The sequence below is a fragment of the Palaemon carinicauda genome, chromosome 28 (genome assembly GCF_036898095.1).
Source record: "Palaemon carinicauda isolate YSFRI2023 chromosome 28, ASM3689809v2, whole genome shotgun sequence".
Classification (NCBI taxonomy): Eukaryota; Metazoa; Arthropoda; class Malacostraca; order Decapoda; family Palaemonidae; genus Palaemon; species Palaemon carinicauda.
In genome coordinates, this window is record NC_090752.1 from 55,804,279 (window position 1) to 55,826,198 (window position 21,920).

At 43.0% G+C, this 21,920-nt stretch overlaps 1 protein-coding gene across 1 annotated transcript; it reads right to left on the minus strand.

Annotated features, from left to right (window-relative positions):
- Nucleotides 1–14,187: 14,187 nt before the first annotated feature.
- LOC137621819 (zinc finger MYM-type protein 1-like) lies at nucleotides 14,188–15,388 on the minus strand. The gene is made up of 2 exons (XM_068352325.1): nucleotides 14,841–15,388; nucleotides 14,188–14,572 (listed from the first exon to the last, which is right to left on the minus strand). Exons 1-2 carry the CDS (start codon nucleotides 15,386–15,388, stop codon nucleotides 14,188–14,190), a joined length of 933 nt encoding a protein of 310 aa, XP_068208426.1.
- Nucleotides 15,389–21,920: the final 6,532 nt, after the last annotated feature.

The following is a 21,920-nucleotide window of genomic DNA, read 5'->3' on the forward strand; positions in this document are numbered from 1 at the left end:
GGCATGCCGGAGGTCGCTCCGACAGAGTTTCTGGCATCAAGACAGACAATATGTAGGTCAAGAGTATACCAGGGTGGCGGCCGCCGGTACAACGGCGGCACGCCGGCAGGGGAGCGGCGGCTCCGGCAGTCGGAGGATGCCGGTTTGGTGACTGGGACAATGTATAGCGGAACCGGGTTGCCGGCAATAGATGCCGGCACTCCGGCGGCCGACCGGCGAGCGGACGACAAGCTAGGAGGGAGGAGAGCCGCCGGTAGGAGCCGGCGGCAGTCGGCAGTCCCCCGGCACACAGGGGGCTGGCGGCAAGGGTAGGGAGAGTCACCAAGGTAGGAGGCGGGTATCGCCGACAGTGGAGGCGGCAAGAGACCAGCACCCGGATAGGGAGAGAGACAGGGGGGGGGGAGGGATGCAGGAAGTTCAGTCATGGACTCCGGACATCCCCCCCCTGAGAGGGTGTACCCATGATAGAGACAGGCTCTATCATCCAGGAGCAGGGGTCACAGAGGACCGGGAGCTAGGTAGCCCAAGGGAGGGCTAGGGGACACCCAAAGAGGGGGAGCCCCCCATATGCAGAACACATCTAGAGACTAACCCCATAGGACACTATGAAGGGTATATGTACCAGAGCGGACTGCACAGGGAAGCTCGGGTAGCCCTACTACTCCACCCTAAGGAGGAGTTGTAGGACAGGGGACAGGTGGGTATAGACTAACCTAGGCATAGGCTAGGCTATACAAGAGATAGGTGGGGAGGGGAGTAGAGAGAAGTCTTCCAAGGAAGGGTTTCTGTACCAGAGCGGCCACTAGGGAAAGGGAGGACACTCCCTAACGTAAGATAAGGCAGATCGGCTGAAACGGTGCATGGGAACAGTTTCAGCAGGGAACAGAGAAACCTTCCTAACCTAACCTAGAGCAGGGCTAAAAGTCCTGAACTAGGGAAGGTAGAAGACATATCGCTATCGCAGGATAGTCATAGACTAATCCTAGCCATAGAGGTAGGGCTAGCCTAACCTCACTCTCGGACGCAACCCTAAGGGGGGTTCATTCCCATAGGGAGGACTGAGAGGCGATAAATACTCCATTAGACACTTGATCCCTTTACTCAGAAAGGGAATCAAGGCTAATTAGAGGGAATGCCAAGGCAGGGGATGAAGGAAGCATATAGGGGTCCTACAAGTAGGTTAGGTTAGAAAGATACACTAACTAACCTATCCCCTATATGGTCCCTGAAGGCGAAAGAACATTGCATCACGGTCGAAAGTATTGTAAAATAATGCCCCTATCTTCATAACTTAGTCTAGGATCACTAATAAAATCATGCATGAACACTTATGTACAGGCGCTCTGGCCTGGGGGCTATAGCAGCCGACTGGTATGAGGTCAATCGATGACCGATAAAAAGCGTCGAAACACGATATAAAAGTTCCTAGCTATGAAGACTAAATAAACTAATGTATTCGATTAGTAAATAAGGCCGGAAGCGTTGTTGTGGCTAACTAAATAAGGCATGCATAACAACAACGACGCCATAAAATGGCGGGTCCGGTAGAGGCACAGCTCTGCCACAAAACAGCAATTATCTCGAAAAGTAATATTTACTTTACGGCCAGAGCTTAACTAAACAATACTGGAACCTTGTACTCAACTTTCCAGAAGATGGTGAGGCTGAAGGTAGCGACATAACGTAGATGCAAATCGATAAAAGGAGCACAGGGAAAATCCGTCTAAGTAGGGCAGCTACTAAACAAAGGATGAAGACGGGCGTGACGTCATTTGAGCAATGGCGCCCGTTTGTTTACGTCTCGAGTATCAGTAGTAGCCACGAGTGAGATTGGCTGTGGAGCGGCTCCCAGCTATTCTCAACCCTTACACACCGAAGCATTAACTCTGTTCGGGGTGAAGATAGCTATGTGGCGCGTTTAGACATGCGTCCCCTGTTGATATACGATGTCTTAAAGGGAAACCTTTGGGATACTCGCTCCAGAAGTTAGAATTCTGTGATAACCTGTGGTTAAATTCTCTGGGAATATCTTAGTAGTTTTATACCCAAGGAAGCTACCAAAAAGGAACCTTCCATCAGGACGCCATGGCTTGAGCCCAAAAAGCAGAACTTTATAGGTTATAATGATTATTGCTATGACCTCAAAGTTGGGTAAGAGCAATAAAATCTGCAATGGGTGATCGCCTTCAATGTAATAACAATTGTGAATGTACTAGACCTTAATCACACATCATTGGCTATGTCATCATCGTCATCATCATCATCTGTTGCTAGTTCATTGCAGAAGAAATTTCTCAGACATGGTCATCCACTCCCGTCTGTTTATGGTCTTTCTATTCAAGTCTATACACACACAAATTTTCTTAGCTCGTCAATCCATCCTCTTCTCTTCCATTCCCTACTTCGTTTGCAATCTCCAGGGACTCATTGTTATTCTTAATGTCCATCTAATGTCTGTCATTCTCATTATATGTCCTTTTCTTATTCTTACATGTTAGAATATCCTCTACTCCAGTTTGCTCTCGTATCCAAGTTGCTCTTTATCTGTCCCTTAGTGTTATTCCCATCATTATTCTTTCCATAGCTATTTGAGTTGTAACTAGCTCATGTTCTAAGGCTTTAGTAACGCTCCAAGTTTCTGATGCATAAGTCAATACTGCTAGGACCATCGGATTAAATAATGTTCTTTTTGGCAAAAATGGCATTTTAATTTTCATAATCTCATATTTTTGGTTACCAAAAGATCTCCATCACATGCTTATCCACCTTTCGGTCTCATGTCCTGGGGAAACACTTACTGCCTGTCCTAAGTATGTGTATCCATTAACAATCTCCAGAGCTTCGTCCGTAACCCATCTCGTTTTGTCTCTGCATTTTAATTTTATTCATATTCATTTTCTTTCTTACATTTTTTTTTTTTTTGCAATTCTTCCCATTATTCACTAGAACTGTCATCTGCAAGTCTTAAGTTGTTAAGTTATTGCCCCATTACTGTTAATCCTATATTTTCCCAATGTAAATTCTTATAAACTTCCTGGCACTTTGTGAATAATTTTGTGAGAGATGCGGTCTCCCTGTCTTACTCCTTTCTCAATTGAAATTTTCTCACTATCTTTATGTAGTTTTAGGCTTACTGTACTTCTCGTATAAATATCTTCAAGTGCTCTAACATAAGATTAAACTATCCCTTGCTTTTAAAAGACTTTTAATACTGCTGATGTTTTGACAGAATAAAAAATTTCCTCATAATCTCTAAATGATACTTCCATTAACTGGTTAATTACATGAATATGGTCAGTTGTTGAATACCCACTTCCAATGCCTACCTGCTCTCTTGGTTGATTAAACTCTAGCTGTGTTTCTATTCAGCCTAATATTATCTTTGTTAATATTTTATATGTTATTGAGAGTAAACTTATTAGGCAGTAATGTTTCAGGTCTTTTGTGTCTCCCCTTTTATGATAGTTTTTCAAAGTTTTAGGTATAGAGCATTCTTGGAGACTTTGTGTAAAGTTCAGCGAGTTTTACTTGGTATGAAATCTCCTCCATCTATTATTAAATCAATTGTTAGGACATCTCCTGCTGCTTCTTTGCATGCCTTTTAATGTTCTCTTTACTTCTCCTATTATTACTTTTGGTACCAACTCAAGTTTTGCATAATTTCTATTGGCAAAGATATTTCTTGTATCACCATTGAAGGTTTAAAGGCCGCTCATGAATGACAGAGGCAAGGAACAGTGACATTGCCTTAACAAGCAGGACAATGCCCTAGAGACTCACCATATATACATATGATCAGCACCCAAGCTTGGACCAAGGAGAGCCAGGCAATAGCTGCCAATAACTCAGCAGATAGACCTATAGGCTCCCCCAAAACCCCCCATCTTTAGCTAACAAGGATGGTAAGGTTGCAGTGATCAAAGGAACTAATGAGAGCATTGTATAGAAATCCTCTGTAATTTTTATCACTCCATCCCTTTTGTTGATAATATTGCCATTCTTATCCTTTAAAGCAAATATTTGTGGGTGTCATGTTCCAAGTTTACTTTTCATCAATTTGATGGTTCTTCCTTTCATTAGTGTTTCCTCAATTTTGGCCTGATTTCGTTTCCGAATGTCTCAGGTACGTTTTGGATAGTTCTGATAATTCTGTTTCATCTTTCATTTATTTTACTCTCATTTCTAATAATTTCTTTATTAGGTTTTTGGTCTTTTCTGATAGTTTTCCTTTAACTTTTCCATTCATCTATTGTGCTGATTCCAAAGCACATTTTGTTAAATTACCATTCATTTCTTCTTTACTTGCTTCTATTTCCTCATGTAGATGGGAGTACCTATTTTACTGTATGTTGCTAAACTAAACTCATATACTGTGTATATATATATATATATATATATATATATATATATATATATATATATATATATATATATATATATATATATGTATATATGTATATATATATATATATATATATATATATATATATATATATATATATAAAATATATACTGTATATATATATATAAAATATATACTGTATATATATATGTATATATATATATATATATATATATATACTATATATATATATATATATATATATATATATATATATATATATATATGTATATATATACAGTATATGTAGTTATTTTTTTCTCTCACCATATACCTTTAGAAGGGGTGGCATTAGATGGCATAGTCTAAAGGTTTCTCAGCTAGTTTGGCACTGAGGTTGTAAGCCCACTCCATTTTTATTGACCCCACCAGAAGATGGTATTCATTTACAGCTATATTAACTAAATAGCGATAGTGCAGTATTGACGATGGTCGTAGAAATGAGTAGTGTACGATCATGCATTGCTTCGAATCTTAACCCACGACTTGGGGTTTCCTCATTTGGGTTAGAGGTTCTTGATAAATGCGCATATCTACAAACTTTCTCAATCATAAGACATTAGAGTTATTTAAAAGAGTCACGATTTTTCTTATATCCCGATTTTTTTACCCTTTCTGACGTGTTACATGGACGTAAGAAATATTATTAACTTTTGTTTACAAGACTGATATTACTGTTCCTGAAATTCTCAAGGCTTTTCACTGGTACTTACACAATGTACTGATAAGACTACCATTAGTGGCTTCATCCTGCTGTGGTTTAGCAGTATTGTCTAAATACATAAAAATAACAGAGGAGCATCAGCACACACCGATACAAAGACATAAATGAATATTACACAACAAAAATTACCTCTGGGAATCTCATCCTCATTTGCGTTACAGTACAGATTTTTTTTTTATGTATTTTTTGTAATTTCATGTTATTGATTCCCAAACCATATTGTAAACCAAAGCTTTACCCATGACTTGGTACAATCTTAATGTTAAGTCATTTAGGTTTCATGTAATTTTCATATAACAGCATTAAAATTACTGGCATTTTGCAATGGAACCGACACTAACGTAGACTTTTTTTCAAAATAAATATACAGTACTGTAATTATTTTTGCCTTAAATCATAAATAATTTTTACAAATATTGTATACAGTACTACAAACTTAATCACGCCAGTTTCCGTACCCATAAAAGATAAGGCCTGAATATTTACTTTTCTTTATGCTTTGAGATAAAAAACAGATAGAAATACTGCTCAATCTTTAATCGTGTTGTGAAGATATGTGACCGTACTTATTTTCTGATCAAGATATGTTGAGGTCTATGAAAAATTGCAGGCTGACTTCCATTACGATATCTTTACAGTTGGACGGGGGTTCGAGACCTGCTTGGAATCTATATTTTCTATTGGTGTCTGTGGCCTCACCATCCTAGTGGGCTGGGGATATGGGGTTTGGGGGAGTCTGTGAATCTGCCTGCTGGGTTATCAGCAGCTGTTGCCTAGTCCTGGCTTGTTGAAGGGGCTTGGGTACTGATCGTGTGTGTGTGTGTGTGTGCGTGTGGTCAGTCTGATACATTGTCCTGTCCTTTGCCTCTGCCAGTCATAAGTGACCTTTAAACCTTTATTGTCTACCAAAGGTAATAATTCTAACTGTAATTCAGGAGAGGGAATTACTGATCTGCATCCGGGACGAATCTTTTCTTTTGAGTTCAATGGAAAAATTTACTTTACCTATTTTCAGGTTTTATGATTTGGTTAAGGAGCAAACGTCATCTACTGTCCTTGATGTAAGGTTTCGTCTCTGCTCCTTATATTGTTTTTCGTTGCAATTTCATACAGTACTGGAAATTGATGGTAGGGTTAACCGAGTTGTAAAAGACCAATACCAATTGATTTTCTTTGGGTTATCATTTGATTAATAATTGCCCAATGAGAATGGATTGTACCAATGTTTATTGAGCTGGTGACTTGCCATTTCTTAAAGTAAACTCGAACATTAACACTGCTTGCTTTTCTCATTGATCCCTCTAAGCAATCTCCTTTTTTTAATGGTAAAACTTCCTTTTTGTTAAAGCTCAAATAATTTTTGGCGGGAATGGTTAGATCTTTGGGAATTAATTCTTAGCAGACACAAACTATTAAGATACTACCACTAGAGTGTTATTGGGTCCTTTAACTTGCCAGATAGTAGTACTGTACATTGGATCCTTCTTTGGTTATAGCTCATTTCTCCTTTGCCTACATATACACTGAATAGTTTGGCCCATTCTTCATTCTCCTCTTTCCTCTTATACCCGACAACGCTAAAATAACCAAAATATTCTTCTACACTCAAGGGGTTAACTCCTGTACTGTAACTGCTCAGTGGCTCCTTTCCACTTTGTAAAGGTGGACGAGATTCTTTAGTTATGATATGCAGTTCTTCTAGGAGAAGGATACTACAAAATCATACCAATGTTTCCCATTATTGGGTAGTGTTACAACCTCTGTACTATGATCTCCTGCTGTCTTGGGTTAAACTTCTCTTTGTTGAGGGTATGCTCAGGGACATTATTCTATCTGTTTCCTTATTTTCTTTCCTCACTGGGATATTTTCCAACTAGGGTTGAAGCTTAGCTAGCAATAACAATATTAACACTTAATTATTTTTTTACATTTTATAAAGTATAAAATGAAACCAACTGAAAAAATATTTCTCTATATTTCATATCTTATAAACCTGGAAAAACTATGCTACACTCCAAAAAATATGAACAATAGAGAAAACATTGTTAATGTACTGTACTTCCATACCATGCTGAATGATAAGGGTAAGAGCGGCGAGAGAAAATTAGGTGCGAGAGAAAATTAGGTTCACAAAAGGGCTTTCCATACACTCAATAAATCATCAGCAATCCCTGTTTATTTTCAACCTTTGTATCTATAGGGCAAGTCTAAAAATAATAACAATGCTATATTTTCTTAGTATAAGCACCCTAAGTATGCAAGAGACTTTGAGTAAAAACACAACTCATTATCATACATTATATAAAGAGGAAAATTTCCCACTAAAAATTAAAATTTCTTATGGTAGTCCCTTCATTTTTGGGGGGGTTCTAAAAACCCCATCAAATATTTTTTAAAGTGCAAACCTTAAAGTACATTACAGTACAATATACCAATTGTTATTATGATTATTTATGATCCCTATAAATCTGAATTTAAGATTTTGAAATTAAGAGCCACAAGACTTGGGTTATCCTAAATTGAAAGTAAAAATTACACAGTATACAAGCTTAAATTTTCTCTGAAATACAGTACACTCTTTAAAATACATTTATCATGAAAAACCGGGATTCTTTATAAAAAATTAATGTCTTGAAAATTATGGCTTAAAACTGTTAAGCAGCATTGTTCAAGGGGTGGATCTTTACCTCTTGAGGAAAAAGTGGATCTAAAGTATCGACTCACTATTTCACCTAACATTGCAATCAGTCACTCACTCTCTTCAGTTTCAGACTCTGATGCTGATGGTGGAAGATCTATTTCATCTGGAAAGATAAGAAGGATAAAAATTAATCTACCAGTCCCTGAACTCTTATGGTTTTTATAAAATCAAATGAACAAATGAAAATCATAACATTGCCCCCGGCGCCCCCCCCCCCCCCCAAAAAAAAAAATACAGGATGCTTAAAGATGCAATTGTGAATGGGGTGAAAATAATTCCAGCATCTTCAAACAATTTAGTCTACAAACACTATCTATGAGGATAAGACAGCAAACAGGAAAAATAATCTAAAATCTAACACAATAAAGAGAAAAGCTTACATAAAAAAACGTGTTTATGATAATACTGTACAGTAATGATAAAATGAAGAGTGAGGTTTTAATCCATATTAAGTGTTTCCTCGCACAATGTGAAAAAGGAATGGTACAAACTAGACCTTCTTGATCAAGAATAGTCTAGTGAAAGTGAAGTACTGTACCAAAGTAATTTACAGTAAATTCTGTAAAGTTCTGTAGTACAGTGAATTCTGTAATGTTACGTAATATGACAAATTCGAAGATAATTTGTATTTTTCCTAACCATACAAACCTTAGCTATTTACATTGGGTTTACCTTTTAGCGCAGCTGAAATGACGAGCCAATAGTTAATTACCCCCGCGCTAGTTAGCAGGGGGTAGGGGAAGGGTAGCTTGCTACCCCTCCCTCCCCACACACCGGTGACTTGCTTCACTTCATTCAGAGGTAGGACTTGACTTGGGGGTCAGGGATGGCGGGCACATATGTGTAAATAGCTAAGGTTTGTATGGTTAGGAAAAATACAAATTATCTTCGAATTTGTCATTTGTTCCCTAACCGAAATACAAACCACGCTATTTACATTGGGTGACTTACCCCTTAGGAAGGGTGGAAAGTCCCCAGCTTTACTGACTTCGGCTTGCCCGGGGGCTCGATCCCTCAGTGAGCAGCACTAGAGAAAGGGAGCCCCTGTACCTCACAAGTTCCTAGCATCGCTAGGAACGAGTGGCCTACATAAGCAGTGTGTGGAGGAGAGTGTGACTCGTCCTATGAAGTTGACCTTGAGACCTTCAGATAGGAATTCTAGGATAGGACGTTCCCAATACCACCTCGTCAGGGTATGGGAGACGCAACAGTATTAAGCTTAATACTAGGAGCACAAAGAAGCATGGGTTACCTGCAGAGGTCGAGGTCAGCTATGCGAGGACCAGGCTGCTGCTTCCCCAAGAGAGGGGAGAATGAAGAAAGAAGTAAGGGTCAGACATACTCTTTCATTCACGCAGACTAAGACCGGGTAACAACGCCCTCAACCTACTGCTACTTGTCCAAAAAGGAGCCTGAGGTTAGACCAGCTGTTGTGCAGCCACCACAGGGCCAATAAATAGAAAACGTATCGAGGCTCCTGTGGGTCACGTCTTGCAGGTAGTGGGCTGTGAAGGTCGTCTGACGCTTCCAGACCCCAGCTTGAAGTACCTGCGTCACAGAGAAGTTTCTCTTGAAGGCCAGGGATGTAGCAATACCCCTGACATCGTGTGCCCGAGGGCGACATGACGGAGGAGGGTCCGGATTCAAGGCATGGTGGATAACCCTTCAAATCCAAGCTGAGATGGTGTTCCTGGTGACCCTCCTCTTAGTCCTGCCTGTGCTCACAAACAAAGCTCGCACTTGAGGACGAACTGCAGCCGTTCTCTTCAAGTAGTGCCTCAGACACCTCACTGGACATAGTAGCAGCTGGTCTGGGTTGCTTGTTACGGAACGGAGACTCGCGATCCTGAAAGAGTCGAAGCGAGGATCCGGCACTCCAGGATTCTGAGTCTTGGCAACAAACTAAGGGACGAACCTGAACGTTACCTCCCCCCATCCCCTTGAATGGGCGATGTCGTATGAGAGACCATGAAGTTCACTAACCCGCTTGGCCGAAGCCAAAGCGAGTAGGAAAGCCGTCTTCCAAGACAGGTGGCGATCGGAGGCCTGGCGTAATGGTTCGAAGGGAGGTCTCTTAAGAGACCTGAGGACTCGAACCACATTCCAAGGAGGAAGTCTCACTTCCGACTGGGGGCAGGTAAGCTCATAGCTACATATGAGTAAAGAGAGTTCTAGCGATGAAGAAATATCCACGCCCTTCAGTCTGAAGGCCAAGCTTAAGGCTGAGCGATAGCCTTTCACTGCCGAGACAGAAAGGCGCATTTCTTCCCGCAGATAAACGAGGAAGTCCGCTATTGCTGGAATAGTGGCATCGAGTGGAGAGATACCCCTTCCACGACACCAACCACAAAAGACTCTCCACTTTGCTTGGTAGACTCCCTCAGAGGACCTTCGCAGGTGCCGAGACATTCTCTCCGCAACCTGTTGCGAAAAGCCTCTCTCCGCGAGGAGACGCTGGATAGTCTCCAGGCGTGAAGCCGAAGCGAGGCTATGGCCCTGTGAGGGACGCCGGAGTGGGGTTGTCTGAGAAGCTCGTGTCGTGGAGGAAGCTCCCTTGGGAGTTCCGTGAGGAGTTGCAGAAGGTCCGGAAACCATTCCGCGTGATGCCATAGCGGAGCTACCAGTCATCGAACAGTTGACCGATAGTCTGGTCCTGTTGAGCACCCTTCTCATCAGACAGAACGGTGGGAAGGCGTACACGTCGATGTTGTCCCACCGTTGCTGGAAAGCATCTTGCCAGAGTGCCTTGGGGTCCGGGACTGGTGAGCAGTACAGGGGCAGCTTGAAGTTCAAGGCTGTCGCGAACAAGTCCACAGTCGGGGAACCCCACAAAGTCAGGACTTTGTTGGCTATCTGAGGATCCAAAGACCACTCGGTACTCACTATCTGCGAAGCCCTGCTCAGACTGTCGGCGAGCACATTCCTCTTGCCAGGAATGAAGCGAGCTGATAGTGTTATCGAGTGGGTTTCGGTCCACCTCAGAGTCTCTACTGCAAGATGGGATAGCTGTTGCGAAAAAGTGCCTCCCTGCTTGTTGATATAAGCCACTACCGTGGTGTTGTCGCTCATCACCACCACGGAGTGACCCGCCAGGGACCGTTGGAACTGCTGAAAAGCCAGAAAGACGGCCTTCAATTCTAGCAGGTTGATGTGTAGGCACTTTTCTGATTCTGACCAAAGGCCTGAGGCCCTCTGGTTCAGAACGTGCGGCCCCCCCCCCCCCCTTCTTTTGACGCGTCCGAAAACAGAGTCAATTCCGGGGGGAGGACGAGAAGACTCACTCCCTTCCGCAGGTTCTCGTCGGCCAGCCACCACCGCAAGTCCGTCTGTTCCAGAGACCCCATTGGGATCAGAATGTCCGGGGAATCGGATCCTTGATTCCACCGGGACTTGAGCCGCCATTGAAGGGATCTCATCCTGAGGCGGCTGTTTGGAACCAGACGGGCCAGGGAGGATAGGTGGCCTAAGAGACGCAACCACGATTGGGCGGGGAGTTCTTTTCGCCTGAGGAAGGGTTCCGCCACCCTCCTCAGCCTTGCTATCCGGTCGTCTGATGGAAAGGCTTTGTGGAGATTGGTGTCTATTAGCATGCCTAGATAAACCAGTCGTTGGGACGGCTGCAGAGAGGACTTCTCGAGGTTTACCACGATCCCCAGATCCTGGCAAAGATCCAGAAGCCTGTCTCGGTGCCGAAGAAGGGTCGACTCCGAGTCTGCTAGGATCAGCCAATCGTCCAGGTAACGAAGGAGACGAATGCCGTTCCTGTGCGCCCAAGATGAAATCAGGGTGAACACTCTGGTGAACACCTGAGGAGCTGTGGAGAGACCGAAACACAGCACCTTGAACTGGTAGATCTTGTCGTCTAGGCAGAATCTCAGGTACTTCCTGGAAGACGGATGGATTGGGATCTGGAAGTACACGTCCTTTAGATCCAGTGTGCACATGAAGTCTTGTGGTCTCACCGCAAGTCTGACCGTATCTGCTGTCTCCATGCTGAACCGGGTTTGCTTGACAAACCCGTTCAGAGCTGAGAGGTCGATGACAGGTCTCCAGCCTCCAGTAGCCTTCTTTACAAGAAAGAGTCGACTGAAGAAGCCTGGGGAGCCGTCCACGACCTCCTGGAGAGCACCCTTCTCGAGCATGGTCTCGACTTCGGCCTGAAGGGCCAGCCCCTTTGCCGATCCCGTGGCATAGGAGCTCAACGACACTGGATTCGCTGTCAGGGAGGTTGAGATGTTGTGAACGGGACGCGATAGCCTTGGCCGATCACTGAGACTGTCCAAGCATCGGCCCCGTGTTGCTGCCACCTGCGGACGCAACGCTGAAGGCATCCCCCCACAGGTGGACACGCAGGGGGACTGCCACCCCTAGGGCTTGCGGCTGCGGCCGCCACCCCTAGGAGTCTTGCCTCCCCTGGAGGACTTACCGCCCCTCTTGACCTTGGCTGGAAAGGGCTGGGGCTTAGACACCACCTTCTTAACTGCCGGTGCCTGCTTTGGAGCCTTACGAGGCTGCTGCTGCTGTTGCGGCGGAGCTGGAGGCTTATAGGGCCGAGCTGTAAGGGCCCTATGGAGGAGGGAGTCCGTGCTGGATTTTCTCCACCTCTCAGCCGTTCGCTCCATGTCTTGAGGCTCAAACAGGTTCTCCCCCAGAAGGGAAGCATGTCGGAGCCTACACACATCCACGGCGGGGACCTTCGGATGGAATCTCTCGGACACAGCATCGCGACGCTCCAACACCGAGTTGGCCCACAGGGTGGTGACCTGGTGCGCCAAAAACTCGATGGAGCAGGTGCCCGAGAGCAAGAAGGTCTCCAGGGCCTTCCTATTGGTCTCCTTGGACAAGTCCTCCGAGCAAAAATAGGATGCCCAGAGATCCAAGCCAAAAGTCCAGCCACAAAGTGGCCTGCATGGCACACTTAGCGACTTTTTCGTGGCTAAGGATCTCTGCCGCCGAAAACGACACTTGCCGGGCAGAGAGCTTCTCAAGGGAGTTCCCTTTGCCAGCTCCTCCACAGAGTGATGGAGAGGAAGAGCGAGGCTGGACTCACCCAGGATCTCGAAATACCTCCTCAGCTGAAGACGAGGAGGAGGGATGAGTTTGTTCCCGGCAGAGGAACGACTGGAGGAGGCAAGAATCGCGAGCTGAGCGTTGGCCCTAGCTCTGGCACTCTTCAGACCCCGAGACCAGGGCAGAGCCGCACTGGACTTAATGGCCTTCCGAACGTCAAACACCTCATCTAAGATAGTGTCTTTGCCTTCACAGGGGGCGATCACGGGGTCCATAAGCCCGTTAAGTTGCCTTATCAGGCTTAGGACCTGCCAGAAGGCATGTTCGGATTCCTGCTGATCTCCTCCTTGCGGGCTGGCAGCTAAGTCTCCTGTCCCAGGGATCTCTTCCTGGGGTGAAGCGTGGACGTTCCCCCGGGGAGCCGCGGGTTCCTGGCGAATCCTCGAAGATGATTTCGGGACGGTCTTGGAGTCCTTGGATTCCCTCCTGGGAGGGATACAGGATCCCAACAAAGAGGGTCGAGGAGCCCCTTCCTCACGAGACGACTCTCCTCCACGAAGCGAAGTCTCCCCCCCTTGGTGCCGAGGGGAAGACTACCGCTTCACTGGACTCACCCGAGGACGGAAAGGCTTCGTCCACGGGAGAAGGAGAAAGCACTCGAGCAGGAGAAGGGGGCTTCGCGACAGACCTCTTGGGAACCAACTTTGTCCTGGGGGAAGTCACCACGAAGTCCACTCCTCTCTTTCTCTTCAGCGTAGGAGAGACAGCCGTTGGTTTGTTGCCCTGATCGGCAGTGGCGGATTAAGGCTCTTGTGGCCCTAAGGCAAATTTCAAGATTTTTTAAAATATGGCCTGAACTAATGATAAAATTTATATTATTGTACAATAATAACAAATATCCATTAGTAAACATTTATTTCTAAACAAAACCTTATCAATTTTACATATGTTAAGGTAAGGTACTACTACATACATGTGTTTTTGTATACATTAAATTTTCACTTTTCTTGCTTTGACAGTAGCAAACTCATCAATCATAGAACTGAAGTCAGTTTCGGATAGCAAATCTTTTTCAATGCACAGAAGTGCCAACACACCAAGGCGGTGCTGACTCATTGTGGATCGCTTTACATCCTTAATTCGAGTAAGCTGGGAAAATGACCGTTCACCAGAGCAATTAGTAGCCACCAGTGACAAGTAAATTCGCAAAGCCACTTCAGTGTTTGGAAATGCAGTTGAAATTCCAGTTTTGTGCATTAATTTGAACATATGTTGCGCAATACCTGTTGACGCTTCTTTGCTACATTTTTTCTTTGTCTGTTCCTTGTACCAACAGATAAACTGACAGAATTATGAATAGAAGTCAGAGGAAAGATCACTTGCATACACACCAACAAGTCTTTCAATTGCAGCCACAATATCATCATCAGACATTGATTCAAACTCAGTCAGAACATCAAACCGCTGCTGCATTGTTGAATATGCTTCAATGCGTTTTTTCAAAGCACTGTTCAGTTGATCGATGATGACATTAAAAGTGTTAACTTTAAATTTCTGCTTTCCTGTCATACTTTCCATAGCATCTGCAGCACTCCCTTCACTAACATGCTTCTTGCGTTTAGGTATTTGGCGTGTTGCACTTTCATACTTATAAGAGCTGTTTCCACAACGGTCAGAAGCTTTCTGCTCATAAATGTCAAATTTCTCTCTGCAATCACTTATGAATTGAGCCAGACTTCAAAAGACCAATAGCAGTTGTTAGTTCAATGGTAGCACTTTGCAGCAACTTGCTGCATTGGTTGAAGCGCTGCAGAATGTCATTCCAAAGTTCACACATGAAGGATACAGTACTTCTATGGTATCTATATGCTTTGCCAAAGCGTTTGCCTGATTTCGAGTATCCCTATTCTGACTGTCATCAGCTGCAATTTCCTCAAGAGCACTGTGGTACTGCTGAAATCCTTGGAATACATGTAGCCTCAGTGGCATCAGCCCTAGCAGACCATCGGGTATCTGATAGGTGTTTAGGAATAAGACAATGAGGTTTCTGTTCTATGTGGATTAGCAGAATCCTCCATCGACGTGTAGATGCTACAAAGAATGTGTACAAACGCTGCAAAAACCCAAAGTATGAAACAGCTTCAACACAGCAATCCACCGCAGATTGACCAACAAGATTTAGTGAGTGGCCTGCACATGAAATATAATCCACCAAACTGTTCTTGTTTTTGAGGATTTGCTGCATACCAATGTATTTACCGGACATATTACTAGCATTGTCATATGTCTGTCCACGGCAATGAGTGAAATCAATGTTCTGCTCTGATAAGTACTGAATTAGAGTATCAGCAAGATTCTGACCTGTGTGACTGGAAATTGGGATGAATGTGAGAAAACGCTCCACTGGTTCATAATTTGTCATATTGACATGACGAATAATGATTGTCAGCTGGTCAGTATGAGTAATATCTGGTGTAGAGTCCACTGAAATAGAGAAGTACCTTGACTTCAAAATCTCCTGTTTGATAACATCAAGCACTTCATGTCCCATCAGCGTGACAAGTTCTTCACAAATTGTTTTTGAGAGGTAAGATGAATGCCCACGTCCGCGGTTGGCATGTTGACGATCTAGGTAGAAAGAAACTTTTCACTGATTTACATATGATGGAACATAACGTGAGAAAATTGAGAAAATATTAATAGAACAATGAGGAACACTACTACAACAAAAATATGAGCAAAAAGTTTTGATGAATCGTTTGGCAAAAACATGTGTCGAACAAAAACTCGAAGCAAAAATTAACTATTTGAGCAGAAATAAACCTGTCAGCACTCTAAGTCACTCATGATGGGCCATAACCGTTCACGGTTCTCTATGAGTTTCTGCCACCAACAAACAGTACACACGGACAAGGACATACATGTAGAATATGTAAACAACGTCAAAAGAAATACTGTACTGTATCTGTTGTTCTGATAATTACGAAACTTAAGAATTTTATTGTTTTACAGCCAAAGCACTTAAAACATAGTAAACAACTTCAGACCTTTCACAACATGGCTAATTACCGATAACTGACAGGTAAAATTTTTCTCTTAGTCATAATCAAAATGTTTTTGGACTACCAAAAATGGCCTGGATTTTTTTGTGGCCCTAAAGCATATGCCTAGTTTGCCTTATGGTTAATCCGCCACTGCTGATTGGCGAGTGCTGGCTTCATAACCCTCACTAACGCCCGCATCAGAGAATCAAACCAAGTCTGTTGCTCCAAGGACACAGAGTCCGAAATCCTCGCTGGAGAGAAAGGGATCGGGCGATCCTTTGGAGTGGACACCACAGTACCTGCCTGAAAAGAAGGTGGGGAAGAATGATGCACTAACCTCTCCTCAGTATCTTCCTTGTCCTGCACTACCATCCTGCGTTTGGATGGAGGCGATCCTGAGCGTTGTCTAGGAACACGCGTTCCTGCTGCTACCACTGGCTGCGAAATTTGCCGCGAACGATGGTCGCGCGAGGGCGAACGATCGCGCGGGCGCGCAGGTGGATGATCGTGCGGGCGCGCAGGCGAGTGGTCGCGCGGGCGCGCAGGCGAATGATCACGCGGGCGCGCAGGCGAGCGGTCGCGCAGGCGAGTGGGCGCGAGGGTGTACAGGTGAACGAGCGCGTGTCCGAGTCGGCGTTGGCGCGATGGCGAGGGAACGCGTTGCCGCGTGGGCGAGGAAGATTGCTGGCGATGTAGATCAACAGGCGATCGGTGGTGAGCTGGCGAGCGCTGACGCGCAGGTGGGCGATGGCGCGTTGTCGCATGGTGACGCGTTGGCGAGCGATAGCGCGCAGAACGCGCAGGTGAATGATCGCTCGATGGCGAGCTAGTAGATGGCGAACCATGTCCCTTCAGAACCTCTGGTCGACGAAGCGTTGGAGAACGCGTGCGCGCAGGTTGTAAATCACGCGGGCGGTCCGGAGATCGCCGATAAACAGGTGATCGTTGACGCGTAGGAGAACGCTGATGAATAGGCGATACTAAAATTGCCTGTGCACGCTGACGCGCAGGTGAACGCTGGCGAGCAGGTGATCACTGGCGAGCAGGTGATCGCTGGCGAGCAGGAGATCGCTGGCGAGCAGGAGGGCGACGCGTGATTGATTGATTTAATGTTTTCAGGCATCCTGACATCTAAGGTCATTGACGCCGGTAACATTTAATTTATGTATACAAAAAATAAAAAATAAAATAAAATAAAAAATAAAAGAGAATTCAATTAAAATCATAAAAGTTGAATGTCATAAAAGTTAAATATTTTTCAGAAGACCTGCTTCTGAAATAAATCTAAAAATGCCACTTGCATGGTAGGACACATCATTTCCAAAAATCTTGGCAAGGATGAACCTGCCACCCTCGCCTCGAGCCTCAAACAAATATCTATTCCTTAAGTTGTTATAATTGGGGCATTTGGTCAACAAATGCCTTACTGTTAGAGGTACTAAACAGTCGTCACAATACGGTTGCTGTTGGCCCTTCAGCAGAAACTCGTGTGTCAACCGAGTGTGACCAATACAGAGACGACAAAGAGACGTCTCCCATTTTCGGGGTATCGTATTATACCTCCAAGGAGATATGTCATTTGTTACCTCTTGCATTTTATTCCCATCTAGGCTATCCCATTGCTGTTGCCATTTATTGCAAACCAATTTCTTGATGTCAGGTAAGAAATCATTACAGGGAATGGGATACCTTCTTGGCAGCAACTCGGATGCAGCATTCTTAGCCAGTGAATCTGCCTTCTCATTCCCAGACACACCTACATGTGCTGGAACCCAACAAAATTGAACTGTTATACCTCTCCGTCCAATAGTAAAAAGCCATTCTAAAATCTTTAAAACTAGAGGGTTATTAGAATTAAAAACTTCTATAGCTTGAAGGACACTCCTTGCATCACTAAAAATTGTAAAATTACCCTCCTTCTCCAACGCTATTTTCTCAATAGCGGTTAATATGCCATACAGTTCGGCAGTAAATATGGAAGCGGTCAGAGGAAGTGCACCTCTACAGTTAAAACCATTACTATGTACTCCAAATCCAACGCCAGCATCAGATTTGGAGCCATCAGTATAGATAAAAGTTGATCCTCTATGTTCTTTAACATGTTTATTAAAAAGAGACCTGGCTTCTAGATCTGACATATTCTTCTTATCTCCAATAAAATATTTACAAAAAGATATCTCTGGTAACTTCCATGGAGGCGTTGATGATACCTTGAATGGAAGTACCTTATTTCTAATTATATCCAGACTATTTAATAATCATTTCACCCGAAAGCCAAAAGGTTGAGGAGATTTTGGGTGCAACTCAAAGTATGATGCGTGTCTTACAAGGCTTGCAGTCTGAAAGGCTAGAGAGTTAGGGAATCTTTGCAATCTAAACCAATACCGAATAATGGAAGACATTCGGTAAAGGTCTAGAGGTAACTCTCCAGCATCAACAAGGAGACTTGGGATAGGCGAGGTTTTAAAAGCTCCAGTAGACAATCTAATACCTGCATGATGTATCGAGTCTAATATTTTTAACCGGCTTGGGGTGGCTGAAGAATATACTTCACAACCATAACTAATTTTGGAAAAAATCAAGGCCTTGTATAATTTTAGAATAGTATTGCGGTCTGCCCCCCATGATGTATGGGACAATACTTTTAAGATATTCAGAGCTTTAACACATTTAGCTTTTAATGCTTTTAAGTGAGAAACCCATGTAAGCCTACAATCAAATATCAAACCTAAAAATTTAGCTTCTCTTGCACATGGTATCCGTTGACCTTTAATGTATATATCCGGGTCTGGATGTACTCCCCGGATACGACAAAAATGGACAATTGTAGTTTTACTTGTCGAGAACTTAAAATCCATTCATGTCAGCCCACTGGATAATTTTATCAATAGAGAGTTGGATTTTTCTCTCAACCATTGCCATTCTAGAGCCAGCAAACGATATTGAGAGATCATCCACAAATAATGTTGAGAGAACATCCTGGGGAATGGCTGAGGATATCCCATTAATTGCTAGTGCAAAAAGGGTTACACTCAGCACACTACCCTGAGGAACTCCTTCTTCCTGGCACTTACTCCCTGATAGAGTTTCCCCAACTCTCACTTGAAAAACTCTACGTGAAAGAAATGCCTGAATAAATAGTGGCAGCTCTCCTCTCAATCCCAATTCATGAATGGTTTTAAGTATACCATATCTCCATGTGGTATCATATGCCTTTTCAAGGTCAAAATATACTGTAACATGGTGCTGTTTGGAAGCAAAGGCTTCACAAATAGAAGACTCTAGTCGTATCAACACATCAGTCGTTGAGTGCATTTTTCGGAATCCACATTGAATCGGTGATAAAATACCTTTCTTTTCAAGGTACCACATCAGCCTTGCATTGACCATCTTCTCCATGATTTTACATAAACAAGATGTCAATGCAATAGGACGATAGTTTGCTGCTAAAAACTTGTCTTTACCGGGTTTTAAAAAGGCTAAAATAATGGCTAGTTCCCAAACACTTGGGTAACTATGATCATGCCATATTCTATTAATAATACTTAAAATAAATAGCTTTGTATTAAAATGTACATGTTTAATCATTGCATATGGAATTCCATCGGGTCCAGGGGCTGTATCATTGCAATGAGCAAGTGCGGAATCAAATTCTCTTTCAGTGAAAGGAGAATTATACGACTCTTCCCTTCTTGTTGCAAAATTTAAAATTTTCTTTTCTTCAGTGCTCCTATACTGGTGACCAGGGGCTCCTTCACACTTGCTGGATACATTTGAAAAATGATTAGCCAGGGCATTGCTAACATTATTTGCTTCAGTTACATACTGGCCATTCACCTTCAACACTGGTGGTGGGTTGGGGGTGAATTTGCCAGCTATCTTTTTTACTTTCCTCCACACAGAAGATGGTGGTGTTCTACTGTTAATGGAGGAAACAAAAGACATCCATGACTGGCGCCTTGCTTCTTTCATGGCACGACGGAACTGTGCTCTACATTTCTTGTACATAATTAAATTCTCATCAGTTCTGCGTCTACGCAATTGTGTTCAGAGATCTTCTTGTGGCTCTGTGGAGGGCAGTTAGTTCTGAAGACCACCACGGGACTGGTCGTCGTTTGAATAACCCTGTTGTTTTGGGAATTGAATTGACTCCTGCTGTATGGAGAGTTCCATTCAGTAAGTCTATGGCATCATCGATATTTTCAACTTGTCCTGCATCCCCCTCAATTTCGCTTAGCTCACGAAATATATCCCAGTCCGCCTTGTCAAGATTCCATCGTGGCGATCCCTGTAAAGGTGGACCGTTGTTGGTGTTTATAATGATTGGTGCATGATCACTAGTATGCCAATCATCTAATGTTCTCCAATCGAAGTCGAGAAGGCAATTAGAGCTTACGATTGATAGGTCAATACATGACAAGGTACCTGTCTGGACATGAAAGTGTGTGGGCTCTCCTGTATTAAGGAGTCCCACATCTTCATTTTCCACAATTGATGATATGATATTTCCCCTCGTGTTTGCTAAAACATCACCCCACAAAGGATGTCTACCATTCAAATCTCCAAGTAAAAGAAAAGGTTGAGGGAGTTGTTGAATCACCTCCACTAAGTTATCATACAAAATGTTATCATTTGGAGGCAAGTACAGAGAACAAATTGTATATTTTCGCCCTATGTCAATCTGTACAACCACTGCCTGCAGAGGTGTACGAATAGACAGAGAAACTTGGGGAACATCTTGACGAACGTATATGAGACTTCCGCCATGGCTCCCCACTTGGTGATCATATGGTGTCCTATAACTAATATATTCGCGAGGACAAGGGGTATTATGATCAAGTTTGCTCTCCTGTAGACAAATAATTATGGGGGAATGCTCATGAATAAGGAGCTTAAGGGGACCGTCCGCCATGTCCGCCATTTTTTTTCCTAATGATCCAAATTACACAATTTCTATATATGTTTTAGACACATATAATACCTTCATCATATAAAAATTTCAAGTCATTTGATCAAAAACTTTTGGATTTATGAGCAAAAATCATGATTTAAAAAAAATATTTAGGTACATTTTTCCCCACTACTATAATACCAATTGTATTGAAACTTATACCACAAAAACTACTCTAACAACCGAACAATTCTGTCAGACAGAATTTTGATTTTCCTTTCTGTTTTTTTTTAATGAATTTTTATTTTTTTTTCCTCGTCTAGACGGAAAATAATCATGAAAAAAAATGTAAAACGAAAATCAAAATTTTGTCTGACAGAATTGTGGAATTTTTATTCTTCTTTTCAACGATATCTTTTTCTCTAATATCGAACAACAAATAAGTGAGAAAAATGTACCTAAGTGGGAATAAGTATGTTTTTGAGTTATGAGCTCCCAAAGATTTGCAGCAAGCTTTCGCTTCTTTTCTAAAAGAAATCAAGATAATATTATTATGATAACTTTTATTGTTCATTCCTACATAAATGCACCCTAAAGGAGGTATTTGAACCCTCAGTTTACTATTCCTATGTTATGAGTTGCCAGCGATCTCTAATTGTTGCCAGTGTTTTAGTTAGCAGGTTTCAGCATTGTACTCTTATCCATGTTTCCCTCTTTCTTGGTTCTTTTTTCTTGTTCTCCACTTACTTTTTGTTCTTTCTATCACCTTATGTAACATTGGCATTGCTATAAAATTCCAGAGGACGTTGTGAAAGCACAATCAAAATACGAACTTCAAGTAAATAAACACATGCATTATAATTTCTATATGTCTTTGGAAACTTTGTGATTTTTTCGTAGCAGGTAGTTTTCATTCACCTACCCTCTACCAATGCCTTTCATTTCTGCCAGAGGTACGAGATTTCGAAACATGAGAGAGAGAGAGAGAGAGAGAGAGAGAGAGAGAGAGAGAGAGAGAGAGAGAGAGAGAGAGAGTTGAACATTGTTATTATAGTATTTGTATAAATGGGAGTTTATAACAATTGGAGAGAGAGAGAGAGAGAGAGAGAGAGAGAGAGAGAGAGAGAGAGAGAGAGAGAGAGAATACA

Coding starts and splice junctions, on each gene's coding strand:
- LOC137621819 (XM_068352325.1), bottom strand. CDS start 15,388: ATGGGACATGAAGTGCTTGATGTTATCAAACAGGAGATTTTGAAGTCA. Junction 14,573..14,840: donor CACCTATCAGATACCCGATG/GTCTGCTAGGGC, acceptor GGTCTTTTGAAG/TCTGGCTCAATTCATAAGTG.